The sequence below is a fragment of the Conger conger genome, chromosome 2 (assembly GCF_963514075.1).
Source record: "Conger conger chromosome 2, fConCon1.1, whole genome shotgun sequence".
Lineage (NCBI taxonomy): Eukaryota > Metazoa > Chordata > Actinopteri > Anguilliformes > Congridae > Conger > Conger conger.
In genome coordinates this window covers 53,163,351-53,187,418 of record NC_083761.1, presented here as the reverse complement: position 1 = coordinate 53,187,418, position 24,068 = coordinate 53,163,351, and the positions used below count along the sequence as shown (strand labels likewise).

At 49.2% G+C, this 24,068-nt stretch overlaps 1 protein-coding gene across 2 annotated transcripts in view; it reads right to left on the bottom strand.

The window, feature by feature from the left end:
- capn15 (calpain 15) overlaps positions 1 to 24,068 on the bottom strand; it is a 76,357-nt gene that overhangs the window by 29,066 nt on the left and 23,223 nt on the right. For both annotated transcript variants that reach the window (XM_061232738.1, XM_061232737.1), the window contains one exon: positions 3,348 to 4,902. In XM_061232738.1, the coding sequence (XP_061088722.1) occupies positions 3,348 to 4,880 (1,533 nt within the window). In that variant the 5' untranslated portion in view covers positions 4,881 to 4,902. The remainder of the gene's footprint in view (positions 1 to 3,347; positions 4,903 to 24,068) is intronic.

Sequence of the window (24,068 nt, the reverse complement as noted above, 5' to 3'; positions counted from 1 at the left end):
TAGTTATTTTTTTCCTATTTAGTTTTCCTTTAGTTATTTTGTTTTATTTTGGCCGGGCCTGCACTGTACCTATTGCTGCACGGAATTGGTGTCCACTGTGTAAATAAAAGCACCTGGACTGCATATCTGGATTTGTCTCGGTTTTTGGGCCTCAACCACCCGGCCAACCTCACAACCACAGTCAGTTGGTTGAGATTCTGGGGACCACAGTCAGTTGGTTGAGGTTCTGGGGACCACAGTCAGTTGGTTGAGATTCTAGGGGACGTGGTCAGTCGGTCAAGCTTGTGGGCCCACAATCGGCATGACCGACACCACCAGGAGTCCTGGTCCAGCTAATGTGCGACTGCAGCCTCTCCTGTAAGCCTGGCACAGACAGGAGGGAACCGGAGCCCGGGTACGCTTTCGAACGCTTAGCCTCGTCTTTCGCGCCGTTTACACCCGATCCCTGAGGAGATACCCGAGACGCGCCGGGCGTCTCGTGACTCCTGAGGCGCGGCGACCTATGACCCCTGTACCAGCTGCGAGGGGCCAGGCCTCTGCTTACTGCTCATCACCAGGAAATGACCTTCTATTGCCCACAGGTCTGACTCAGCAGCGGCGACAGAGCAGCACAGTGCTACAAACTGGCTTTGTAGCCTAGAGGCTGCAGGTTCAATTCCCAGGGAGGACACTGCTACTGTACCCTTGAGCAAGGCAGTCGATCTGAATTGCAGTAACTACCCAACTGTATGAATGGGGAGTGGGTACTATGCAAATCAGTGCAAGCTGCTCTAGATATGAGCTTCTTGTAGAGTAATGACACTGTAAGTTGTAACAGTCTCTACTCTTTGCCTAAACTCTGTACTTTTGCTGGTTAAGGGTTTCTAAATGTACCAATTTCAACAATGGTGGTATAGGGAGACTGAAAAGCCTTTATGGATTTGTGGCCTGTTTGAGAGGGGAAAGCCATCTTTCCGTATTAACGGACTCCAGCCTCAGCAGGCCTCCGTGTCTACAGTTCTGTACCAGTTCAGTTCAGTTCAGTTCATTACTTTATTGTCCCTACTAGGCAAACTTTTCTTGCAGCAATGCTAAAGAAACAATAAAAACATGAGATTACCAAAGACGATACATACACAGCAGTCGTCAAATTACATTATGATATAAAGGACACTATAAAATATGAAAACACTATTCACAAAACAGCACAGAATATATAAACAGGAGTTAGGTAGTAGCTAGCCATGTAAAGCATGGTGTATAGTGCAAAATTAAGCACTGTGCAAATTTAGCAAGGATATTACACGAGGTATGAATTTGTTTCTGTATTACTCTTTACCCTGGGAATCAAAAACCTTTGACCTGAGGGAAGCATCTGAGTATGATCTAGACAGGCTACAATAAAGCTGGCCTTACGAAGGACCAGCTTAATAAAAAACTCAGCCAGAGGCCATTGTTGCTGACCTATGATCTTACAGGCAGCAATGCCCTCCATTTACCAGGCCTCTGAAAAGCTTCCTGTTGGAGAGGAGGCGGGAGAACTGGAGCTTCCCGTTGGGACAGGAGGTGGGGAAACTTGAGCTTCCCGTTGGAGAGGAGGTGAGGGAATGGGAGCTTCCCGTTGGGAGAGGAGGCGGGAAAACTGGAGCTTCCCGTTGGGAGAGGAGGCGGGAGAACCGAAGCTTCCCGTTGAAGAGGAGGTGAGGGAACCGGAGCTTCCCGTTGGAGAGGAGGTGAGGGAATGGGAGCTTCCCGTTGGGAGAGGAGGCGGGAAAACTGGAGCTTCCCGTTGAAGAGGAGGTGAGGGAACCGGAGCTTCCCGTTGAAGAGGAGGTGAGGGAACCGGAGCTTCCCGTTGAAGAGGAGGCGGGGGAACCGGTGACTCATCTCACGCCCCGCTCCCTAGGCCTGCACCACCGACAGGGCCGCGCTCCGATTAGCGTTTATTTCTGCATGAACAGCCATTCCGAGCAGCAGGGCCGCGTAAGAGTGAGCACTCACCCGCTGCCACTTTATAAATCAAGTCATTAACGGCATGCAAAAAACCATCAGCGTGGCTTGGCACGGCAGCCCGTTACCGAGAGATCTGGGCACCGCGCAGCGTCGGCGAAATTGCGGCTGACGGCGCTATTAAAAACCGCGCAGCCGCGACACCACTGCCCTGGCGAGCCCGTTTGTTTTCCTCACCCCTTCCAGCGAATTGCTGCTCAGCAATTTCCCTTTCTGACTGCTATTTCCGGATATTAATCTGGCGCGGCTCTCCTGTAAATTCATTAGACTCGTTTCCAGGCTAATCCCCGCATTGTGTCTGAAGGGGATGCGGAAGAACTTGAGACGGCTCCCCCCACCCCCCCCCCCCCACCCCACACGCTGCGCGCCCCACACAGCCTCATCCCACATGTAACGAAACCTGCTTCCGACTGAAAAACGCAAAAATGTATTCGCTCCAGTGCCAGGTTCTCCGCAAAATCGAATCAGGAACCCCCTCGGAGGAACGCGCTTTACACAAATTAGCACCCAAAAAAGGGCCCCGTAATTAGCCATTCAGCAAGCAAGCTACCGCTGCTTACATATCACCCAGAGACAAGACAAATAATGAAGCTAATGTTTCACCAATTACACTGGAAAACAGCCTTATCCAGCCAACACCGCCCACCCTTGAAGATCCCCGCGCTCCCACACAAAGAGTTTACATCAAAGAAAGAATACCCAACCTTGAGTGGAACTAGAAAACGAATAAAATAAACACGGAAAGTGTCATGAACTAATTCCCGCAATGTGACCATTAGTAGACATTCCTAGTCTCTCCTGGAGGCACCCCGGGTAAGTTTCGGGAAGCAGGGGACCGTGTCGTGCGGATAATAACTGCCCTGCCGTTCACCGATCAAACTGGAGCTGTCTGAGGGAAACACCGCGGCCAGTCAGAGAGCCGCGGGGGAGGAGGAGAGCGGCTCTGGCCCTCGAGTCAGATTTCACCATTTGTAACAGGATGACACCATACGTCTCAGATCCTTATAATGCAGTAGGAAAAGGTAGAAACAGGTTATATAAGCAACGCAGGAACTTTATTTCATAAAAATATCATCAGAGGACGGCACTGGTTCTTGAGTCAGATTTCACCATTTGTAACAGCATGACACCATACGTCTCAGATCCTTGTAATGCAGTAGGAATAGGTAGAAACAGGTTACATAAGCAACCCAGGAACTTTTTTATAAGAATATCATTACATCTTTGTATAAAATGTGACGCAACGTGATAAATGGCGCATCTTTGCAGAATGCTACTTGATGGCCATTTGCCATTGACTACGGTGTCATCTCATTACAAACGGCAAAACGCTTCTCCCTCCGTCGACGGGTGCCTACCTCCCTGCAGAAGCTGACGATGTTCTCCCAGAGCTCCTTGGCCTCGCCCTCGTCGTTGCGTCTCCGGGCCTCCACGTGCATGCTCTCCCTCCTCTTCAGCGGCTTGGCCACCTTGCGCAGGGCCAGGTACTGCTGGGGCGTGTGGCAGGCGGCGCAGTGCTTGGCCTTCAGGTCGTTGAGGAGGGTGCAGGCCGGGCACACCCACTGGGCCACCTTCTCCAGGGGCCCCGGGGCCTGGCCGCAGGGGCCGGGCGAGGGGAAGAGGCGCGCCTGCTTGCGCGCCCGCTCCTTGACGGCGAAGCCCGAGGAGGAGGAGGAGCAGGAGCAGGCGGGGAGGCCACACTGGGGGCAGCGGGGAGGCTGCTGCTCCTGGAAGCCGTGGAGCTTGGAGGAGCCGCAGGCGCTGCACTTGGGGGCCCCCGTGGGGTTGCGCAGGGTGCACTTGGAGCAGGACCAGGTGCTGAAGTCCGGGCTGGAGGGGCTGGCCGGGGTGAAGCGCACCGACTCGCCCACCAGGTCGATGAGGTCGCCGCGGGAAGAGCGGCACGACTCGCATTTGGAAGCCCCGCCCAGGGAGCAGCCGGGGCACTTCCAGGAGGGCGGCGGGGTCAGCGGGAGCGGGCGGGGGGGCTCCTCCTCCTCTAGGACGCTCAGCCGCTTGTTGGGGAAGGGCTCCTGAGGCTGGGGCTGGGGGTGCGGGTGTTTGGGTTTGGGCGCCCGCAGGGGGCAGGAGGGGACGCTCGCGGAGGGGGAAGTGGGGCTGGGGGCCGGGTTGGGCGGGCGTCCGGGCGGGGGCACCTCCCTCCGGCTGCGGGGCACGGGGTTGTTCTGCAGGGAGGAGAGGGGCCCGAACGAGGAGACCGGGGGCTGGGAGGGGGCGCGGGGAGGCTCGGGCGGGTCCGAAGGGGGAGGCGGCGAATCCTCCGTCAGGTCGATCAGGAGCGGGGCGGGGTGGACGGGGAAACCCGCCACGGGCGTGCGCACCTCCGGCACCACCAGGGCCTCGGGGGGGATTTTGGGCAGCGAGAGCTTACGGGGGCCCCCGCAGGCCGAGCAGGACAGGGCCACGGGGGTGTTGTGGAGGGTGCAGCGGGGACAGGCCCAGCCGGAGCGCGGGTCCTGGGCGCAGGACTCACCGTTGCTCTCGGGCCTCCGCGGGTCCTCCCTCAGAGGGGGAGGTGGAGGAGGCGGCAGCTGGCCGCGGGGCTCCAGGAGGATGGCCAGGGAGGCGGGCGAGGGGACGGGGGGCGCGGGGGGGATGGGGGGCTCGGGCGGCGGAGGCGGCGGGGGCAGCCCGTTGGCGGAGGGGCCGAAGCCGCAGACGGGGCAGGCGGGCGCCCCCTGCGGGTTGCTGACGGTGCAGCGGGGGCAGGCCCAGCCGCGCTCCTCGGTGCTGCTCAGCCGCAGGATGTGGTTGAGGTCGGGCTTCTGCCGCGGGGCCTCGCAGATGGAGCAGCGCGGCGAGCCGCCCGCGTTCAGGAAGGTGCAGCGGCCGCACGACCACTCCCCGGCCCCAGCCCCCGCCCCCGCCATGGAGCCTGGGGAGTGAGAGTGACTGTGGAGAGAGAGAGAGAGGGAGAGAGACAGGTAGAGGGAGGGAGAGGGAGGGACAGAGGAAGAGAGAGGGAGGGAGAGAGAGAAAGGAGAGAGGGAGGGAGAGAGAAAGGAGTGAGGGAGAGAAGGGAGAGAAAGAGGGAGGAGAGAGGGAGAGGAATAGAGAGGGGAGGGGGAGAAAGAGAGGAAGGGAGAGAGAGGGAGGGAGACAGGGAGAAAGACAGAGATTAGCAATGCTGCACTGGAATAAACTAGCCCACCTCTGGACACAAGCGACAAGAAAATCCATAGACACTGCCCTGTGAAGGAGAAGCAGAGAGAGAGACAGCGCAAATGAACAGGAGCGAGCTCTCACAGCCGCCAACAGAGAGGCCTCCCGGTCTACCGCTGAACCCAGACTATCAGCACCCCATTGAGGAAAGCACACTGCTCAAGTTTCATTATCAGTGAGATCAATACCGTCCGTCACAGTAGCAGGAGGTACAATAACGCTCCGCCACACACAAATCACGCTTATCATGGCCTTCTGGTGTCGGGACACAGACACGGGGGCTAAAATAAAGAGACATGTCTGCTGTCACAGTCGAGTGCAAGATGTTGGTCCTGATACACAGAGAGTTATGTGTCCGGGCTGGCCCGGGGGCGGCTGAACTGCTCCGTGGGAGGGGAGAGCTTAGGTTGGATGTTTCCACAGCGACGGGCTATGGATCCTCTGGGAAGGCATGAGCAGCTGTTTAAAGCTGACATGTAAATGCAACATCCCCTCGAGTCATTGGACTCTAAAGACACACAAACACACATATGCAAGCACAAGCACAAACACACACACGCAAGAGCAAACACACACATGCAAGCACAAACACGCGGACACACAAGCACAAATGCAAACACGCACACATGCAGGCAAACACAGACAGACAAGCGGAAACAAACACATGCAAACACACATACATGCAGAAACAAACGTGCACACACTCGGACACAAACATGCATATTACACACACACAAACAACCACACATTACGGAGGCTCTGAAAGCTAGCGTGATGACAACAAGACGCGAGCGTGACTTCATGTAATTTCACACAATGCGCTCAATGCGCCTCTTCCCTGTCACTCCGGCCTGACAGCATGTGTCTGCATTAAATCTTCTGAGATGGCCAAACGCCTGAGACGCGTATGTTAGCACAAATTAGTCCGTCCGGCTCGTCGCTGGCAACTGTGATCCGAAAGGAAGAGACGGAACAATCCGGATCAGCGCTTTGTGGCAGACCTGAATCCAAGATGCCAGCTGGCTTCCCAGCTAACACAAATGTTCCCTGAATGTTTTGTAAATGTAATGACACAACATTGCATGAACATTTTGTGTTAGCTGGGCTCACATTTCAGACCCACATTCCCATTTCTCTACAGTCTAGCGCAGGAATGAGCCACTATCAGTCACACTGGTCATTATTAAGCTATGTAACTGAAGGTAGACTCACATTTTACAATACAGAGAGTCTCCATCTCCCTTCCCTCATGAACGCATACTGTACGTAGGTGTTATTGTGCCAAATTTCTGTGTGTGTGAAGGAATATTTTGAGCGCAAAAAATCGAAGATTTCACTTAATAAGCTTAATAGCTGAATCTCAATATCTATTTCCTAATCTTCACAGCTAAACAATCACAAGGTCATAGGTAAATTTTAATAGCCTTTATCATAATCACACATTTCTAATGCTGTCGAGCGAGCATAGACAGAGGCAAAACCTTTGAGAGTGCAGAGCAGGGGTGTGAAGAGAGCAGGTCAGGCAATGTGTGTGCGTACCGTATGGACATCAGCAGACATGAAAATAACTTTGAGTACAAAATTGAATTTCATTTGCTCAAAATATATCATTATTTGCACAACCATACATTACCTTACTCTTCTAAATTAAGTTTATGTGTGTGCAGTGTGCTCAAACTATCCTGTCAGATGTACAGAAATTTGGCACAAAAATAATGCCATATGTATGAACTGTTTGTGGTTGACCCCCTTTCCTTGTTCTGACCCCTTTTGCAGTAAGGTAATGGGAACAAAACAAATGCCGCTTTGGCAGTGGCTCATTCAAGCTGAGCCAGACCTGCGCTGGAACCATGCCCAGAGCTTTAGCGGCCGTTCAAATGTGATCCAAGCTGGAGAGACCTGATACAGAAATCCCTCCCCATTTAATTTCTAGTGCTGGTAGGATTATAATCCATCTGAGAGCTACTGAAGCAGTTACGTGAACAACGGTCACTTCAGAATTTAGAATTTTTAACGGTCACTTCAGAATTTAGAATTTTTAACGGTCACTTCAGAATTTTGAATTTTTAACGGTCACTTAAATTTTTCATGAGGACATTCCAGTAAACCACTGCAAGGACAAATGCAGGCCAAATCCCAGCCAACAAACTGCATGATACAGTGACGTGGAGAAGATATGGAAGAATACCACACAACAGTTTAGCTAATGTTAACATGACACAAAGAAGATACAGAAGAATACAACACAACAGTTCAGCTAACGCTAACATGACGCAAAGAAGATATGGAAGAATACAACACAACAGTTTAGCTAACGGTAATATGACACAGAGATGACATGGAAGAATACCACAGAACAGTTCAGCTAATGCAAACATGACAGAGAGAAGAAATGGAATACAACACAACAGTTCAGCTAACGCTAACATGACACAGAGAAGATATGGAAAAATACAACCCTACCGTGACACAAATAAGATATGGAAAAATACAACAGCGGTTCAGTTAACGCTAACATGACACAGAGAAGATATGGAGAAATACAACACAACAGGTCAGCTAATGCTAACATGACACAGAGAAGACATGGAAAAACTGACCCCTGCTCAATTATTAAAATCGGGCTCTCTAACCATGGCCTTACTTATCCCTGATTAATTTTGAACAGAACCGACAGCTCATTCTACGAGATCAGGCTATATCCTAGGCTGCATACTACAATACACAATTGTTAAACACAAAACAAGCTGTTGTTGGATTATCATTTGGCACCTATACAGCCTACGTTCCTCCATGTTACATGTCAAACGCAGGCTATGCATCTTTGTGAATGAAAAAGCAAAAATGGCAGCGTCAGCAATAAAATCACATCCTCATGACCTACAGTATCATGTCTGAATCTAAAAAGCCAGTGTTACCCACAATGCACTGCAATGTTGACAGCTGTATTTGCTATGCCTTGGGCTGTTAGAGGCCAACGGATTATAATGCGAAAGTAAATAGAGACGTTCCTGCCTGCTCAGATCTACCAGGGTCCAATATGGCTGAGCTGAAAGTACCAAGGGCTGTAAGTATCTGGCGCTGTAGCTGCCGACCTCTGTGGAGCCACATCCACTCAGGGCACGTCAGGGGCCGCTAATTGCACTTAGCGCGGCTCCATTAAGTCCTTTCAGGCCCCCGCACAAGCAGCTGCCAATAAGAGCCCTGCGTGCTCACGGCTACTTCCCCGAGGTGAAGAACGGGACCTGAGTGCACAAGGGAGGCTAACAGACGCGGCGCAGGGCTCGGGTGAGGACGGATAAGAGTGGGCGATGTTTGCCGCTCCTTGCGCAGCGTATACGGCCCCGAGGCGTGCCGCCGTGTTGCTGTGCTCTGTGTGAGGAACCATTCAGACTCAAGAACGGGCTCTGTGTGAGGAACTATTCAGACTCGAGAACGGGCTCTGTGTGAGGAACTATTCAGACTCAAGAACAGGCTCTGTGTGAGGAACTATTCAGACTCAAGAACGGGCTCTGTGTGAGGAACTATTCAGACTCAAGAACGGGCTCTGTGTGAGGAACCATTCGGGCTCAAAAAGGGCTCTGAGAGGCAGAACCTCGAACACAAACACTAGCATTGTGGATCTGATACCCCGCCCCCCGCCCTGCCACTTCACTCCGTGGACATATGTATGAGTTAATATGTATCCCAGTGGCTTCCTGGAATAGCCTTATACCAGTCCTAATACGTCGGAGAGAACGAGCCACTTCAGGTCCGAGCTGAGGTGACGAAAAAGACCGGGTTCCATGTCTACAGGCTTTCATACATTCAAAGATCCTCTCACGCTGTGAAAAACACAGCATAGCATGAATAATTTACTCAAACACACGCACAGGCGGGGTGATTCTGGACATTTATAATGGTGACAGGCTTGGCAAAGGCACAGCTCGCTTCAGCGAAGCGATCGCGATCTTGGCCCGTTGCGACGCGTGTTTGGGTGTCACCATCTGCAGTTCAGCGTATACACAAACACACACACACACACACACAACCACACACTCAGGAGATCAGCAGACACCTCCGTGTCCTTCTGTCCTTGGGCCTTTCATCAGAGGAGCGGCTCTGAAACTGCCCACTTCAGCTCGACTGCACCGCAGACCTGGGCTCCCAGCCAACAGCTGTCGCTCGCCGTCGCCATAAAGACTGCGGGCGGCGCGCCTCCCCCTCTGAGCAACACCGTGCCCCATCTCCCCCGGCCTGCCGCCGGCGCCCGCTCCAGCCGCTGCTCCACCCATCGGTGGCCCAGCCGGGCAGAAGCACTCTGCCGGTCGAGACGGGGTAAGCCGAGACGGCGCCCGGCTGGCTGCTCTCCACATTCAGCGGCAGGACTGTAGCAGGGTTAGCTAGGCTAGATCGCTAGGAAAGCCAAGGCTCATTCCGCCAGGTTACAGCTACAATGCTCCCTGGTGCCGCAACCCTCAGATTCAAAAGAACGTTGTTGCCCTTGGCTGGAGGCGATTTAGTTTTAAGCCGACTGGTAACGTGTTCATCCAACAAATATTTGGACGGGTGAAAGCTTGGGGTTCAAACCCCACCTCAGACTCTCATTACACGAGGTGAGCTCTACTGTCTGGGCTGCAGCAGCCCACCCCCGCCACCTCGCTGAGAGGCGTTTGGGCTTTGTTTAATGCTCATTAGCACTGCCTTCTACAAGCTGGCTACCTGCCCAGGCCCCAGCAAACCGCAATTCCCTCCACCACAACCGGGGGCAGCGCACATAGGTCACCGCCACTGCTCAACTGCAGGAGAGAGGCTTGTCTACTGTACATGCCTAGCAAGTGCCACTATTCCACACGGGCCTTAATATGCATATATGCAGAGGTCGCACTGGCTGTGGGACTTACATCGTCCTGAACTCTGGCAGAAGCGTGTGACTTCGGTGAAAGAGCAGAAGAGGCAAAGTTACCGGGAGGACTCCACGACGCCTTCAGTAAGTGCACAGCACTGAGTTGCCTGTTGCTCGGAATAACACCACTTCCTCAGACCTCAGACAAGACAGGCCTCCATTAAGCAGCCCTGCTTTTAAACTGCACTGAGTGTGGGCCATTAGAATGCTGACTGAAGGGCCGGAGAGGGCAGCAGGTGTCAGTCTCCTGAGCAGTGCTCCCAGGCCCCACCCTGAACACCCTTAATAATGCAGGAAGTGCACACGGTGCAGGGAGGAGGGTGCGCCCAAGTGCCGGTGGGACCAGGACCAGAGGCAAGGGCAGAGAGGGAGAGAGGTAGAGAGAGAGAGGGGGGGGGGGGAAGAGAGAGAGGGGGGGGGGGTGAAGGAAAGAGGGAGTGAGAGAGAAACAGAAAGAAAGAGAGCACACAAGGACTCCAGCTATCGATCTCCAAGCATGCTCAAAACAACACAGCTGCCACCACTTTCACTCAAACGAAAACCGCAATATCAGAAAATAAAAGTAAAAAAAAAACACCCAGGATTAATTCTGTTTTGGAAAAACACATGTACATCAACCTTGAAAGATGTACCACCAACTTTCTTTGATAGATAAAACATGTTTTTACTATGAAAAATTCAAGAACAGAGACAGAAGCCCCCCTCCTTCCACAACACCCAAAGAGGAATACCATAGAATTGAGGTCAGATGATCTAGCAGCTGGAGTCTGATGTGCCCTGCTTTAGCATTGATCAAAGCAGTGCGGGCGTGGGATGCTACAGTGCATACTTGCTTCATTCCAGGTTTCACTTCCATAAACATAAAAGCTATGAGAACGATGCATAGCTAAAGTTAAAAGTAAGGGTGGTTCAGATGGTTAGGGGTCTATGTTTCACCGTTCTCTAGGGGCCCCCGCTGGTCGATTGTGTGCCCTTGAGCTGCATACCAAAGCTGCATATGAAAGGTCTTCCATCGACTCTACTCTTTACTCTATCCTCCATGCTTGTCTGTGGGCTATAGTGTGATAAGAAACAGGCTGGTTCCTGGTGACTCCTTGCATTTCGGTGGAAAAATGCAGCCTTGTGTTTGGCGACAAATGTATTTAGAATAAATGAATAGAATGGTGATGCATTTTAGATAATATAGTGATACAACAATGCCATGTTCACTTTATTTGCTCATTCCAAAGTTTTTTCTGGACCTGAGTTCAACTTGCTCATACCTCAAACGTACACCAGAGGAGTTCACTATTTTCGGAAGCCGAGCAGGACTCGAGCAGGCAATTTCAGTCCAGTAAGAGCTCAGGAGATTGTGCTCTAAAGCCCCCATCATGGAGCGAAGCGCACTGTCAGTGGCAGCGTAATCTTCGCCCGCTTCAAATGTGCGTCTCGAGACTCTCTGCCGTCATCAAGGAGCTTATTCCCGACCGCTTCACCGCTCGGAGTTCTCGGGCAGAGGAGCCCTTGTTTATTGGAGAATGAGGGACAGCCAATGTTATTAAAATTTTGTCAAAAAGTGTGGAGAGCCACAGGCTTAAATAAAATTGGGGGGGGGGGGGGGGGGGGGGGGTGATAAAGGAGTTGGAACTTAATGTAAAGGGCTTTCGGGATCCCCGCCATTAAATCTGATGGAAATATTACACACAGTGCGGCTCTCTGCAAAAACACAGTGAAGGTAATATCCCCAGAATAGTCATTTTTTTTGAACTTCAGGTTTTTGTAACGAGCGGATAAATCAGCTGTATATTTCTTCCCTGGATAACTACATATCAGCAAAAAACAAGTGACCTGGGCAGTAGTCCCCACGGCGTGCCAGGCAAACTGAACACACACTTGAGTTCTCGACAAAACCCATTCCAAAAGGCTTATTCTGGTCTGTTATAATTTCTCTGTTACTGCCATAAAGATGAATGTGAGGGTTAGTGTTCTGGGCAAGACGGTATCCACCTGGTCGTTTGAGGGCCGGACCTTCTCCCCACCCAGGTAGTATTCCCCACGGTGTGCCAGGCAAACTGAAGATATGCTTAAACTCTCTACATAACCCATTCCAGGTGGCTTATTTTGGTCTATTGCTGCCATAAAGATGAATTTGTGGGTTGGTCTTCGGGGCAAGACAGTACCCTCCTGCTCTTTTTAGGGCTGAACCTTCTCCCCACCCAGCCCTGCTGGATGGTCCAAGTCGCCCAGCCTCTGGAAGGGTGACCCAACATCACAGATCCACACCCGCACTGGGGTTGCAGAGAGATGGAGCTCATTAGTTGCCTGAGTGCGTGGGCACACAGGAAAGATGTCGATGCCCTGTTAATTGAAAGAGCGTAAATGCTGGCTACGCTCTCTGCACATTGATTTCTGGAGCTCTATCTTTCCAACCTGCTTAAAAGTTGCAGCAGTCAATGCCAACCCAAAGGCACAGATGGGCCTCTCTCCAAGGGCTGAGTGCGCATATGGGGATGTGCCTCCCATCCACGTTTAGGAGCAAGGCCGCGGTGGAGTGCGCTACGGCTCCGGAATATTCCAAGCTGTCAAGAGAATTCTCCTGTGCATTGTACCAAGAAATTATACTTAAAAAACCTTGTAGGCTTTACATCAGATTACACAAAACACACTCTGCTTTTAAATTAGCCTTCCAGGGACACGAAGAAACCCCTGCTAAAATTTCAACAGGAGAAACTGTACACTGCATATTCCAAAAAGACCTCTGCTCATTGAGCATCACTAATAGCACACTGTCTTCTACGTTGAGCAGAACATGGCAGATGAGATGCCAAGCAGAAATAAAAGCTCCTTGGAAATGCCAGTGCTTCAGTAGATGAACTGTAGTTTGATGGTCATGTGAGAGAAAAATACCTAAAATGTAAGCTGATAGAGCAGAAACTGTGGAGGAGGGAGCGGGGGCTGGGGTCCTAGGTGGGGCAGGGATGGACAGATAAGAGTGTGGAACACCAGCCTGGTCTGGCCTGTCACCCAAACTGCCGTCCACCTTTTCTCCCAGTTTTCATTCTACGGGGCATATAGATGGCTCCCCCGTCAAGGAACACGGCAGCCGGCAAGTTGACGCTCAGTTCAGTCTGAAGCGGCTGTCACGGCCCCTCGTCTCATTACCGTATGCTTCCCGCATTACAAGCCAGGAGCGGCCGGGTATTCCTGTCCTTCCTAAACCCTGACTCCCTCAGGCGAGAATCAGTCCAAAGCTGAGTCCCGGAAGACCAGAGTTAAGGAAATGCAGGCTAGCGGCTCGGCGCCCCCGAACCGTGAGGGACAGCGAGTCTCTCGCACCTCCCAGCGCCTCCTCTGCGCTCCTAATGAAACGTGGGCGACCTTCGCCTCCCCGCGGGCCTCCGTTCTGCTAAAGAGCAGGATAAGTCCGTCACTTCAGGAGGCAATTAGCCGGGTCCGCGGGGAGAGCATTACCTGGCTTAGTGAGGCGATGGCGGACGCAGGCGGAGGACGGGGCAGGATTAACGACCGCTGGGAGTGACATTCGCATTATCTCCAGACGGACAGAAAGTGAGCTGTGTAGATACCGCGCTCTCACCATCTGAGCGCCCCTCGGGTCGCCCCGGGAACCACCGAGGGACGCAGATCTCTGTCAACGTATGCCGACTGTGGACTGTTCTGGAACAAGAAGGCCGGTACCCTGCAGTCAGGTTCAACAGTAAGCTAACATCAGGTCTGCCCTGTCCATCTCCCTTTTTAAATCTGGACTGAAAACTCACCTGTTTCACTTGGCATTTTTACATGTACAGTGTTTTATTGTTTGTCCTGTGTGTTACATGTATGCATGTGTACTTTTGAACACATACAAAAGCATAACTATTGTTGCCGTTTAAAGGTGCTTTACAAATAAAATGTACTTACTTCGCCCATGTAACGTAAACTCACAGTGTTCCGAACAGAACACGGGGAAGCAGCTGCTTCTATCAGAAGTTAACATCTGTTCAATGGTAGTTTTTCTCCTAACGAATGTGGTTTATCATTATGGTTGCGTATTGACTATCTCAAATACTAAAACACTTTGATTTATATGAATTGGACCAATAATTCTAGAGAAAACAACAAATACCTGTACAGCGTCCCTGTGTTCAGAAGGCCATGTTAGCTCACAATGGTCCGAACACCGTCGTATAAAGCCTGCCCAGTTCATAGTCCCTCGTTAGCAACAGCTAACATCAATGCCACCACAATGTCACAGTGGAGCACTATTACCATGTCACTGTATGCTGAAACGGATGTGTATATGACTTGTACCAAGTTTTTAGGAAAACGGAAGGAATTATACTTTACACACACACAAAAACTAAAGCTAATCTGGAAGTATTTTTACAGTTATTTGTCATGAGATTTCCACTTTTCAGAACATGGTGAGCTAACTTGGCGTTCGGAACACGGTGAGTTTATGTTATTCCTTTGGACAGAGATGGACAGCTCACTGTTCACTGGAAATTCAGTGTGCTGTCCAGCTTATTGCTTAGGCTCTGTGCTCCAGAATCACATGAATCTTTACAGTTTAACAGCTTCCACTTGGTCTGAATATCCTGACAATTAAATATTTAACTTGCCTCATAACTCAAATGAGGCACCAAGCATATGAACATCAAAGCTTATCTAACAAGGTTGTAGCTACATGACTGAAATTAAATATGTTCATCAGTCATGCCAAAAATGTAATACAAGTTAGCACAATGATATTTTCGATTACAACAAATGTTAAACCCAGAGGTCAAAGGACAGAGATAATAAGTCATGCAGTGTATCACACTTAGCACAACAAGCCACCGTTGTGCTAAAGGCGATACACTACGTGCTATTGATTACAGTCTGGGGAATTGTAAAGAGGACTGCAAGACACAGGCCCACTTGTTCCCCTTTAATTTCAGTGAACAAGTCAGCTCAAGCCGTGCACAGCGGCCAGTGTTTCACGAGAACAGCCCCAGGCGCCCAGAAACAAAGTGCCACCTCTTTTCCATACAAGGCCACTCACAGTAACTGGATGAGAACAGTTTTCCAAATGGAGAGAGGTTGACTTGTGCAGCCAGACAACAATGGGGCTAAAACATTCAGTGACCGAGCTGCACTGTGTGAATGACCAGAGGTGCTGCCCTGTTATTGAACAACATGAACTATTCACACATTCCGGGTTTTATCCGAGCGGTCGAACAACATGAACTATTCAGACATTCCCGGTTTCATCCATATGATACCTCATGATATGAGTCTACCAGAATATCTCACAAAAAAAAAACCCAAGCTCAATTTGTGGAATCAAATTTACTGGCTGTGGTAATTTACTGAACGCTGGCCTTCCACGGAGCACTGAGTTAATGTTCCCAGGAGAATGGCGGTGGCACACAGACTGACAGACGGCAGGGATATGGAAGCAAAATGATGAAATTAACGGATAAAAAAGAGGCGCGCAGCAACAGCAACTCCCAAGCTTCTGGTGAGGCGGGATAACTCAGAGATGCATCAGGGGGTAGCTTGAAGTGCCTGTTCTATCTCACAGAGATAATTCACTCCTGTTCCATCTCACACAGATAATGCACTCCTGTTCCATCTCACACAGATAATGCACTCCTGTTCCATCTCACACAGATAATGCACTCCTGTTCCATCTCACACAGATAATGCACTCCTGTTCCATCTCACACAGATAATGCACTCCTGTTCCATCTCACACAGATAATGCACTCCTGTTCCATCTCACACAGATAATGCACTCCTGTTCCATCTCACACAGATAAAGCACTCCTGTTCCATCTCACACAGATAATTCACTCCTGTTCCATCTCACACAGATAATGCACTCTTGTTCCATCTCACACAGATAATGCACTCCTGTTCCATCTCACACAGGTAATGCACTCGGGCGTGGGTGCACTAATTTTCACTGGTTTCCCAAGGCTTGCCTTGTCAGCCTTGTTAATGACAAAACTGCTGCCTGGCTTTCATGTCAAATTACCTCCTGTGTAGACATCCATCTACAATGCACCGGCTCCTTTTTTCCCTGCCTTGCCCCCGCCCCTAACAATTGTTTCAAAGGTTTACTAAATCCCTTAACAAGCACTCTGAGATAACTGCGGCCTTATCTTCATTGACCAACCTGTGTGCAACAGAGAAATAAAGATCCCTCCACTCCCACAATAAATCCAGCACGCCCACGGAAGGGGAGAGTTCAAGCTGAAGCCGGTGTAACCTTGAGAACGGGTAAAAAAGCAGGATGGGAGGGGGGGTTGCACCCAAAGAGCAGAGCAGCCAATTAAAACCTGGAAACACAACAAGGAGGACGCAGCGGGCTCCTGCTATTTGCGGTGCATCCACGGCTTGGCGTGATGGCGTAGGGGACCAAACTGAGGGACAGGGTGACAGGGCCTCCACGTTCGTCCAGAAGGGCGGGAGAAGGGGGGGGGGGGGGGATAGCCATGCCCTTTAAGCTTCTTGCCCATCTCCTTCCCGCCCCATTTGAGCAGGCCTAATGGAGGGACGTTTAACGCAACATTGATTCAGTCACATAGACTCAAGCTGGCACCTTCTCTCCTCACCGCCACAGCTGATCTCTCGGGCTCGCTCGCCCCCTCCTTCCCCGCTCTCTCCCGTGTTAGTTTTCACCTTCCAAGGTCAGTCGTAAAAACCAGTCACGGGGCCCGGTCAGTGTCCTTGGACACAGCACGCCGACCAAAGCGTGGCCCCGTTCGCCCCCACTTCCGCTCTCTTGTCGCGCTCGTGTTGCAGACGGAAGTCATTAGGGTCTCGCTTCACTTAATTTCCTCACGACAGATGCCCTTCTGCATTTTTAAAAGACACTTTCAGTACTTTAGTGAGTAACTGCGAGCACACAGCTTGCTGCACCGAGAGAAGAAAAAAAAAGTGTCTGCGGGCACATTTGCGCCACTGTGAATTCAGGCTGGACAGTCGCACTTATAAATCAATACAGCCCTTTCCAGCATTCTGCTCTAGCCATCAACAGGCTGCGGTGTTTCTCTATCCGTATCGACGTGCGACCATGAACACACAAACACTGCGGCGCTCCGCTGTGTACTGATGAGACACGCAGACGGTTCGCTCCGCGTGCCTGCTGGAGGTGTTTGGCTTGGCGGCCGCGGCGATTTGGCGGCCGCAGCTGTACCCGGGAGCCCCCCGCGCCCCTGAAATCGGGCATCCGGACGAGCACGGAAAGGGTTCTGCTCCCATTGTGACCTACATCTCAATGTAAAAGAGATCGCCATGGCAACTGGGCTGAGAGAGAGAGAGAGAGAGAGAGAGGGGGAGAGAGGGAGAGAGAGAGGGAGAGGCAGCCAGAGAGAAAGATAGCAAGCTAATTAGCTGTGGGGACCAGGCTCACTACAGACCCAGAGGCAGGCAGCTGGCCCAGAGGGTACAGGCTGTATCCAATCAGAACCGCAGACTTCCCACTCGCGGCCGAAACATGAACTTGGAAAGTTTGCGATGGACGGAAAGAAACGGCCCTCAGTATTGGTACAGAGGTGGCAACATGGCCACAGAGGGGAGAGGCTAGAGTGCCTGTGATGTGTGTGGCAATCAGCAGCTTTTTCTGAACAGATAAGGTAATAATATAAAAGCCATACTGCCTACATTCACGTGTGTGATTGTGACATTTGGAACCTGATAACTGCAAGCACCACTGCAGCAAGCCCAAATATACCTTCCTTACAGTCGAGAAGACCAGGAGACAATCTTTCATGAGAAAAACAATTTTAAAAAAATGACGAGCTGGTGGAACATGCAAACAATAAACCACAAGAATTCATAGGCTCAACATTTTCATACAGAATGCAGCACTACAACAGCACCTGACAAAGTCTTAACTATGTTTCACTACTCGCAATGCAAGAGAAAATAATCACTATAGTTCCACCATAAACACAGGCAATAAAGCGCTTCACACAAACTTGGCACCTGAAGTGAAAGAAACGCCACCCTTCCAAAAAGCGCTGACAATCCATTCACAGATTACACCTTTCTATTTATTTTTTTCAAATAAGTGTGGCACCCAACATGTGGTTGAACATGTCCCAATTCCCACCCTAATTTTGGAACGTCAAATTATCTGCAGCCCGCTACCCCCATGTTAAGTCTCTTTTCAAAAAAAGGAAAATCAAGTGCCAAGATGCAATGATGTAGCCTAGCTGTTGAGTCTAATAATGATTATCCCTCATTGTATCTCACACACTCACTCGGAGGACACCAGAGGACTCTCGAGGAAGCGTAAGGGGAGCGCTGAAGAGCACTGTGTGGCAAATTGAGCCCAAATCTGATCATATGCTTGGCTCTGCTTCACAGCAACATGAAAGCTAATTCGCTGTGTCTGTTTAGAACTGTAGAAGACTGTAGAAAAAAAATGGACCAAATGCCTGTGACGTCTCCCATCGACTATACATAAGCTTGTGAAAAGTGTCTTGAAATGGCAAAAGTCACGTTTTTGGGTTCCTCCATGTCGTATAATTTGGATCCAGAGGCTGTGCAATAAGTCTGTCGAGTGCGGCTCCTCAGAGTGACTCACCAGTGATGCAAACTGTCCTTGATTCATCCACAAAGTGTTACTGTATTGACCAAATAACACAATATCATAAAGAAAATCGCCTCATGGGGAGATATTAGCTGAAGAAAAAACAGATTGCGACTACATTTTCAAGTGGGGAAAAATGAATGACTTTTTATTTTTACCACTGACTTGCATTGAAAGGGAAGGTGAAACACCTATACTGGAGCCAAAAGCAGTGGCAAAAGAGAGCAAAGATCATCATCGAAGATGAAGCTCAGTTCTGGCCTCTTGGTTGAGAGAGAAGACCACCTCCCACCACATTATTATTACAGCCATAACGGCCTGACCCACACAACAGGAACCTATATTCCAAGCCGAGCGTGTTCTTTCGCTTCAGAAACGTCATCACCGCGAGTCAGCAGACACCGTAAAGCTCAGTGCTGCAGTCTGCAGAATATTCTCCCTCCTACATTCGGTCCGATTGTCAAAACGGTAAATCAACTCCCACATTAGCTGGCTAATTGAAGTGATTCCCATTTCTCCACCTGCAAACAAGTTCACTGGCATCGCATCGGAAATTACACGCAAGCGAGCATCAATAAACCAGCTCCCAGCAATTATCCACCTTGGCGGCTACGTAACGGCAACTGTGGATGAACCTGAGGAAAGGCCCGGTGATGAACAGAGAATTCTGGGGGATTGTTACACGCTGGGCGGTCTCCCTCCATACAGACCGTTGATGAACACTCAGCTCAGACAACACTTAGCAAAAAAAAAATTAAGGAAGCAGGGCTCCTGATGCTACAAGTGAATATTTTATGAGGCTGTGCTTGATGGGTGAACCTGTCTGGAGGGGAAGCAGCTGCCTAGGGCTGAATGCTGAAAAGAGGCTTGTGCAGGCCAGAGCAGCAGAGCAGAAGAGCCTGCTGTGGGCTAGGAACCCCTTAATGTTATGTTCCACTGAAAACGCATCACTGGTCTTCCAGATCATTTCAGAGGTAAATACTTCAATTATCATGTGGTATGGCCTATGTATGATATGGTGGTAAAGATCAATTCCGAAAAAATATTCAAACATTTTTGTAGCAGTCGATAATCTGAACCAAGTAAGAAATCGTTATGCAAGAGTCCTGTAATATCGTTCAAAATCAGGTTTTGAGAAAATTGACTCTAAAGAGAGAAATGGTCATTAATTACACTAATTTCACCATACACATGGCGTAATCATTCAAAAGGTGGCATTATCCTGAAAGTTTAATAATTGATGGATGATTTGCAGCAGTAAACAGAAAATGGTAAATTTGACTGAATTATTATTATTTTTTTGGGTGGAACAGAGCCATAAGTTACTACAGAACCCGTGTTTTCAGGGGTGCTGCTGCTGTATTGAAGCCCATGTTTTCAGGGGTTCTGCTGCTGTAATGAAACCCAGGTTTTCAGGGGTTCTGCTGCTGTAATGAAGCCCAGGGTTTCAGGGGTTCTGCTGCTGCAATGAACACAGGGTTTTCAGGGGTTCTGCTGCTGCAATGAACACAGGGGTTTCAGGGGTTCTGCTACTGCAATGAACACAGGGTTTTCAGGGGTTCTGCTGCTGCAATGAACACAGGGTTTTCAGGGGTTCTGCTGCTGCAATGAACACAGGGTTTTCAGGGGTTCTGCTGCAGCAATGAACACAGGGTTTTCAGGGGTTCTGCTGCTGCAATGAACACAGGGTTTTCAGGGGTTCTGCTGCAGCAATGAACACAGGGTTTTCAGGGGTTCTGCTGCTGCAATGAACACAGGGTTTTCAGGGGTTCTGCTGCTGCAATGAACACAGGGTTTTCAGGGGTTCTGCTGCTGCAATGAACACAGGGTTTTCAGGGGTTCTGCTGCTGCAATGAACACAGGGTTTTCAGGGGTTCTGCTGCTGTCCCTTTTCCCTCCCTGGGCACCATTACTGTGCAGATCTAAAGCGAGTCTGCCCTCCAAACGCCCCTTTAATGCAGTTTAAACAAAGCCCCGATAACAGGTGAGTAAATCTAGAAAGGAAATAAAGATAAGAGGCGGGTGTTTGGTTTCTGCTCACATCCTGCATCCACTCAGAGGGACACAGCTGGAGGCCCCCAGCCGTGTGAAGAACCGCCTGGGATGTTAAGCAGTTTGTCTTTCTGATGTCATCAATCCAGTCAGACGCTTTCACACCTAAAGCTCCGACTGAGTCACTCGCCTTCCTTCGCCAACCCCGCGTCACCGGGCTGACTCACCATCATGTTGTGGCATAAGACATGGCGGCAAATCATTCTTCAAAGATGTTTCTTTCTTCCAAGACTCACAAAGCAGAAGCCAAAAACAGTTCTCATCTGGACGCCGAGCTACTGGGCATGTGCAACGAGCCATATGCAAATGTGCGTCCCCCAGCGCACATCACATTACCCCACACTACCCCTGTGTTTCATTCCCTCTGTGACAGTACAATGACCTACCTGCCTTTAAATTATGTGAATCAAAGTATGTGGGGGAGGGGTATTATCCTCCATTATATATATATTTTTGCTATTCATATAATGACAGGCATGTATGTGACTTTTAAAATGTAAATTAATTCAGACCTATGCATAATTTATCAGAAGAAATGCTGTTCCGGGTCAATAATAGTGCAGAATTCCCCTGGACATCATATGGTAATGTAGACCGTCAGCACGGGCCTACCTCACACTTCAGAGTAAACAAGGGGCACAACGTGCGCTCCTTCAGCAATTTCGCTGCATCCTGACCGAACACAGCACACACAAAATAAAGATAAATGAATTCTCAACACTGCGGGATATTTCAAATGCCTGTTGGAACACTGAAAGTAACAGTTAATAAAGCCCTGGAGAAAAAACCCCCAAAAAAACACAAATAGCCGAAAAATATTCAAGAGCAATGGAAAAGATCCTATGATGCATGAATGCAATGTCTGGAAAGAAAATTTCAACAAAATAGGTAAGTTCTTCTGTAGCCATCCATTAAAGTGTGGTTGTACTCACTGGCAGAAACAGCGAGTGTAAGAGGGAGGCATGGATTGGTGTGGGGTTGAGGGCAGGGAGTGACGCACCTCTCTAAATCCAGAGGATCTACAGAGCTCAGTGGCTGAGACGGAGGATACACTCCCATTAGCCAACAACAACCTCGACACTCTAAGAACAGCTGGTTTTCAGTTTGCACAAGATGTAATGCCTTGAATGGTCAAAAGATCACATTTTGACTCACCTGACCACAAAACTTTTATGGGATTCGTGATAGGTCATTTCAGTAAAGGCTTCCTTCGTCCCAACATGCAGGCCAGCTTGGTGGAGAGAGCAGGTCACACTTGTTTCATGGACATTCCCACCAACTCTCAGGCATCTGCGGAAATCACCATTCAATTGGTGCTGGTTTCCCGAACCAGGTTAATCTGTCCTTGGCTGCTCTGATCTGCAGGCAGCATCCAGGATATGGTGCTCCTCTTTCCCAATCGCACTGTGCTCAAAGGGATATTCTGTGACTTTTCTCTTTTCATACCCTATTACTGATCTGGACCTTGAAATATGCTAGCTGACTTTAGAAGCTTACAAAGACAGATGCACTTGAATTATTATTTTTTTAAATCCAGAAGCCACTAGTGTTGAACATGGTTCAACTAACTCTTTTGTGAATTTCTTGCACCTGAACTGAAGTCCTGAAGTCGCCAAATATGAAAATGGTAAGCACAGTACTGTTCATTTTAACTGAGAAAAAACAGGAACTCCCAACTAATCAAATAAAACAGTCCTCAGTTGACCCAACATAACATAGCCTTGAAGTATCCATTCACAAACACTTGAAAGTCTTATCAGATGAGTGACAACTTCAGATAAAAACCTGTTCCTGTTTACCAAAAATAACCTTTGCACCATACACTATGGGCAGTTCTTACAGTTTATATGACACACAACACATAAATGACATAAAGTAGTCAGGCTTTATAATGCTCAGATCAGCAAAACCTTCATGAGGCATGCATTTCAGAACAAGTGAATTTGACTATGTATGGATCAAATTAAGTAAAGTGGAGGCGTATTTAGTCAGGTCTCTTGAATGGCGCAATTTCATTTAACCAAAAGGTGAATGAGAGCATAATAAGAATGCCACTCATACAGCTTTTAATGAGCCACATAACTACGCTTGGCATGATCCCATGTTTCCATTATATACAATTATGTGTGATATTATAAAACTTTGAAAGACTGAGGATAGAAATTATTTTAATTAAAAATGATGTTTATAACTGTGAAAAACGTACAAATTCCCTGAAGATAGCCCACACAGATCGAGGATCTTACAGGAATACAAGATGCATGGCAACAGTGTTAAAAAAAAGAGCAAAGATAAATATAGACATTCATGATTAAAATACTGTAACTGTGCAGCCACAATGTACAGTAAAACGATTAATGGATACTCGGTAAATTATGTTGCGCATGAAGCGAAAACATGCTTGGCTGAATGAAGTTTATTGTTGATATTGTGCGGTTTGGCACAAAGTTACAGAATCCTACTAACCCATTTGTCAATGCTTTCACCGGATGGCTTTGAACTACAACAAAAATTCTGGCATGCCTGTCCACTGAACAGATGATTTGTGAAAGCTTATTGCATGACATAAGAAAACTTCCAAATAGAATATTTATCAGCGTGGCGTGGGATGGAACTACTAGCTCAGGCCTGTTTGATTCTCGCTCTGTGGTGCTTATATTATCGGCACTAGCTGCTAATGCTAGTTTCCGCACACATGCGTATGGAGCACCGTTAAAACTTTCAACTAATCTAATACCGATAATTTTTTTTCAGAGCATCGATTTATCTCCACGTATTTCATTTTCCTCCCAATTTGGGATGCTCAGAGTCAGCCCCTCACAGCTAACCGGCATCCAAAAAGTCAACCATCCAAAATGTGTCACCAGCTGTTGCTTCTCTTCACTCTCCGTTCACCAGTTGAGCTTTGCGGTCCTGTGGCTCTCCTGCGACAAGGTAGAGAAGCACCCTGCCAACTGAAACATTCCCTCCGCCCAGCAGCCACAGCCAGGATTCAGTTCAACAGAGAGCGGTGCCTTCCATGGATTTGCCTCTGAGGAGCCCCCCGACGCGGTGTTGTTTTTCATTCATTCATGCCAAATTCGGTACTTTGCATGGCGGAAACTCAGCTAGGGGAAACGGTTTGTGGAGCCAAGCTGGGAAGCCAGGCTTCTTCTCTAAGAGACTTAAAGCAGTTCTTACCCTGGACTGTTTTTTTATTAGTTGGCCAGGCACCAAATCAGATCAGTACTGTGAAACCCGATATACGCTCGTAGCCCACCTTGTGATTGATTTTTATTTTTGTCTATTTGTCTGCCTTTCATACACTTTATGGAGCACAAAACTGCTTCAACAGCTTGTTGTTTAACTTAAATTTACTTGATTGTCCATTCAGAAGTGCAATTATGAGAGCGATGA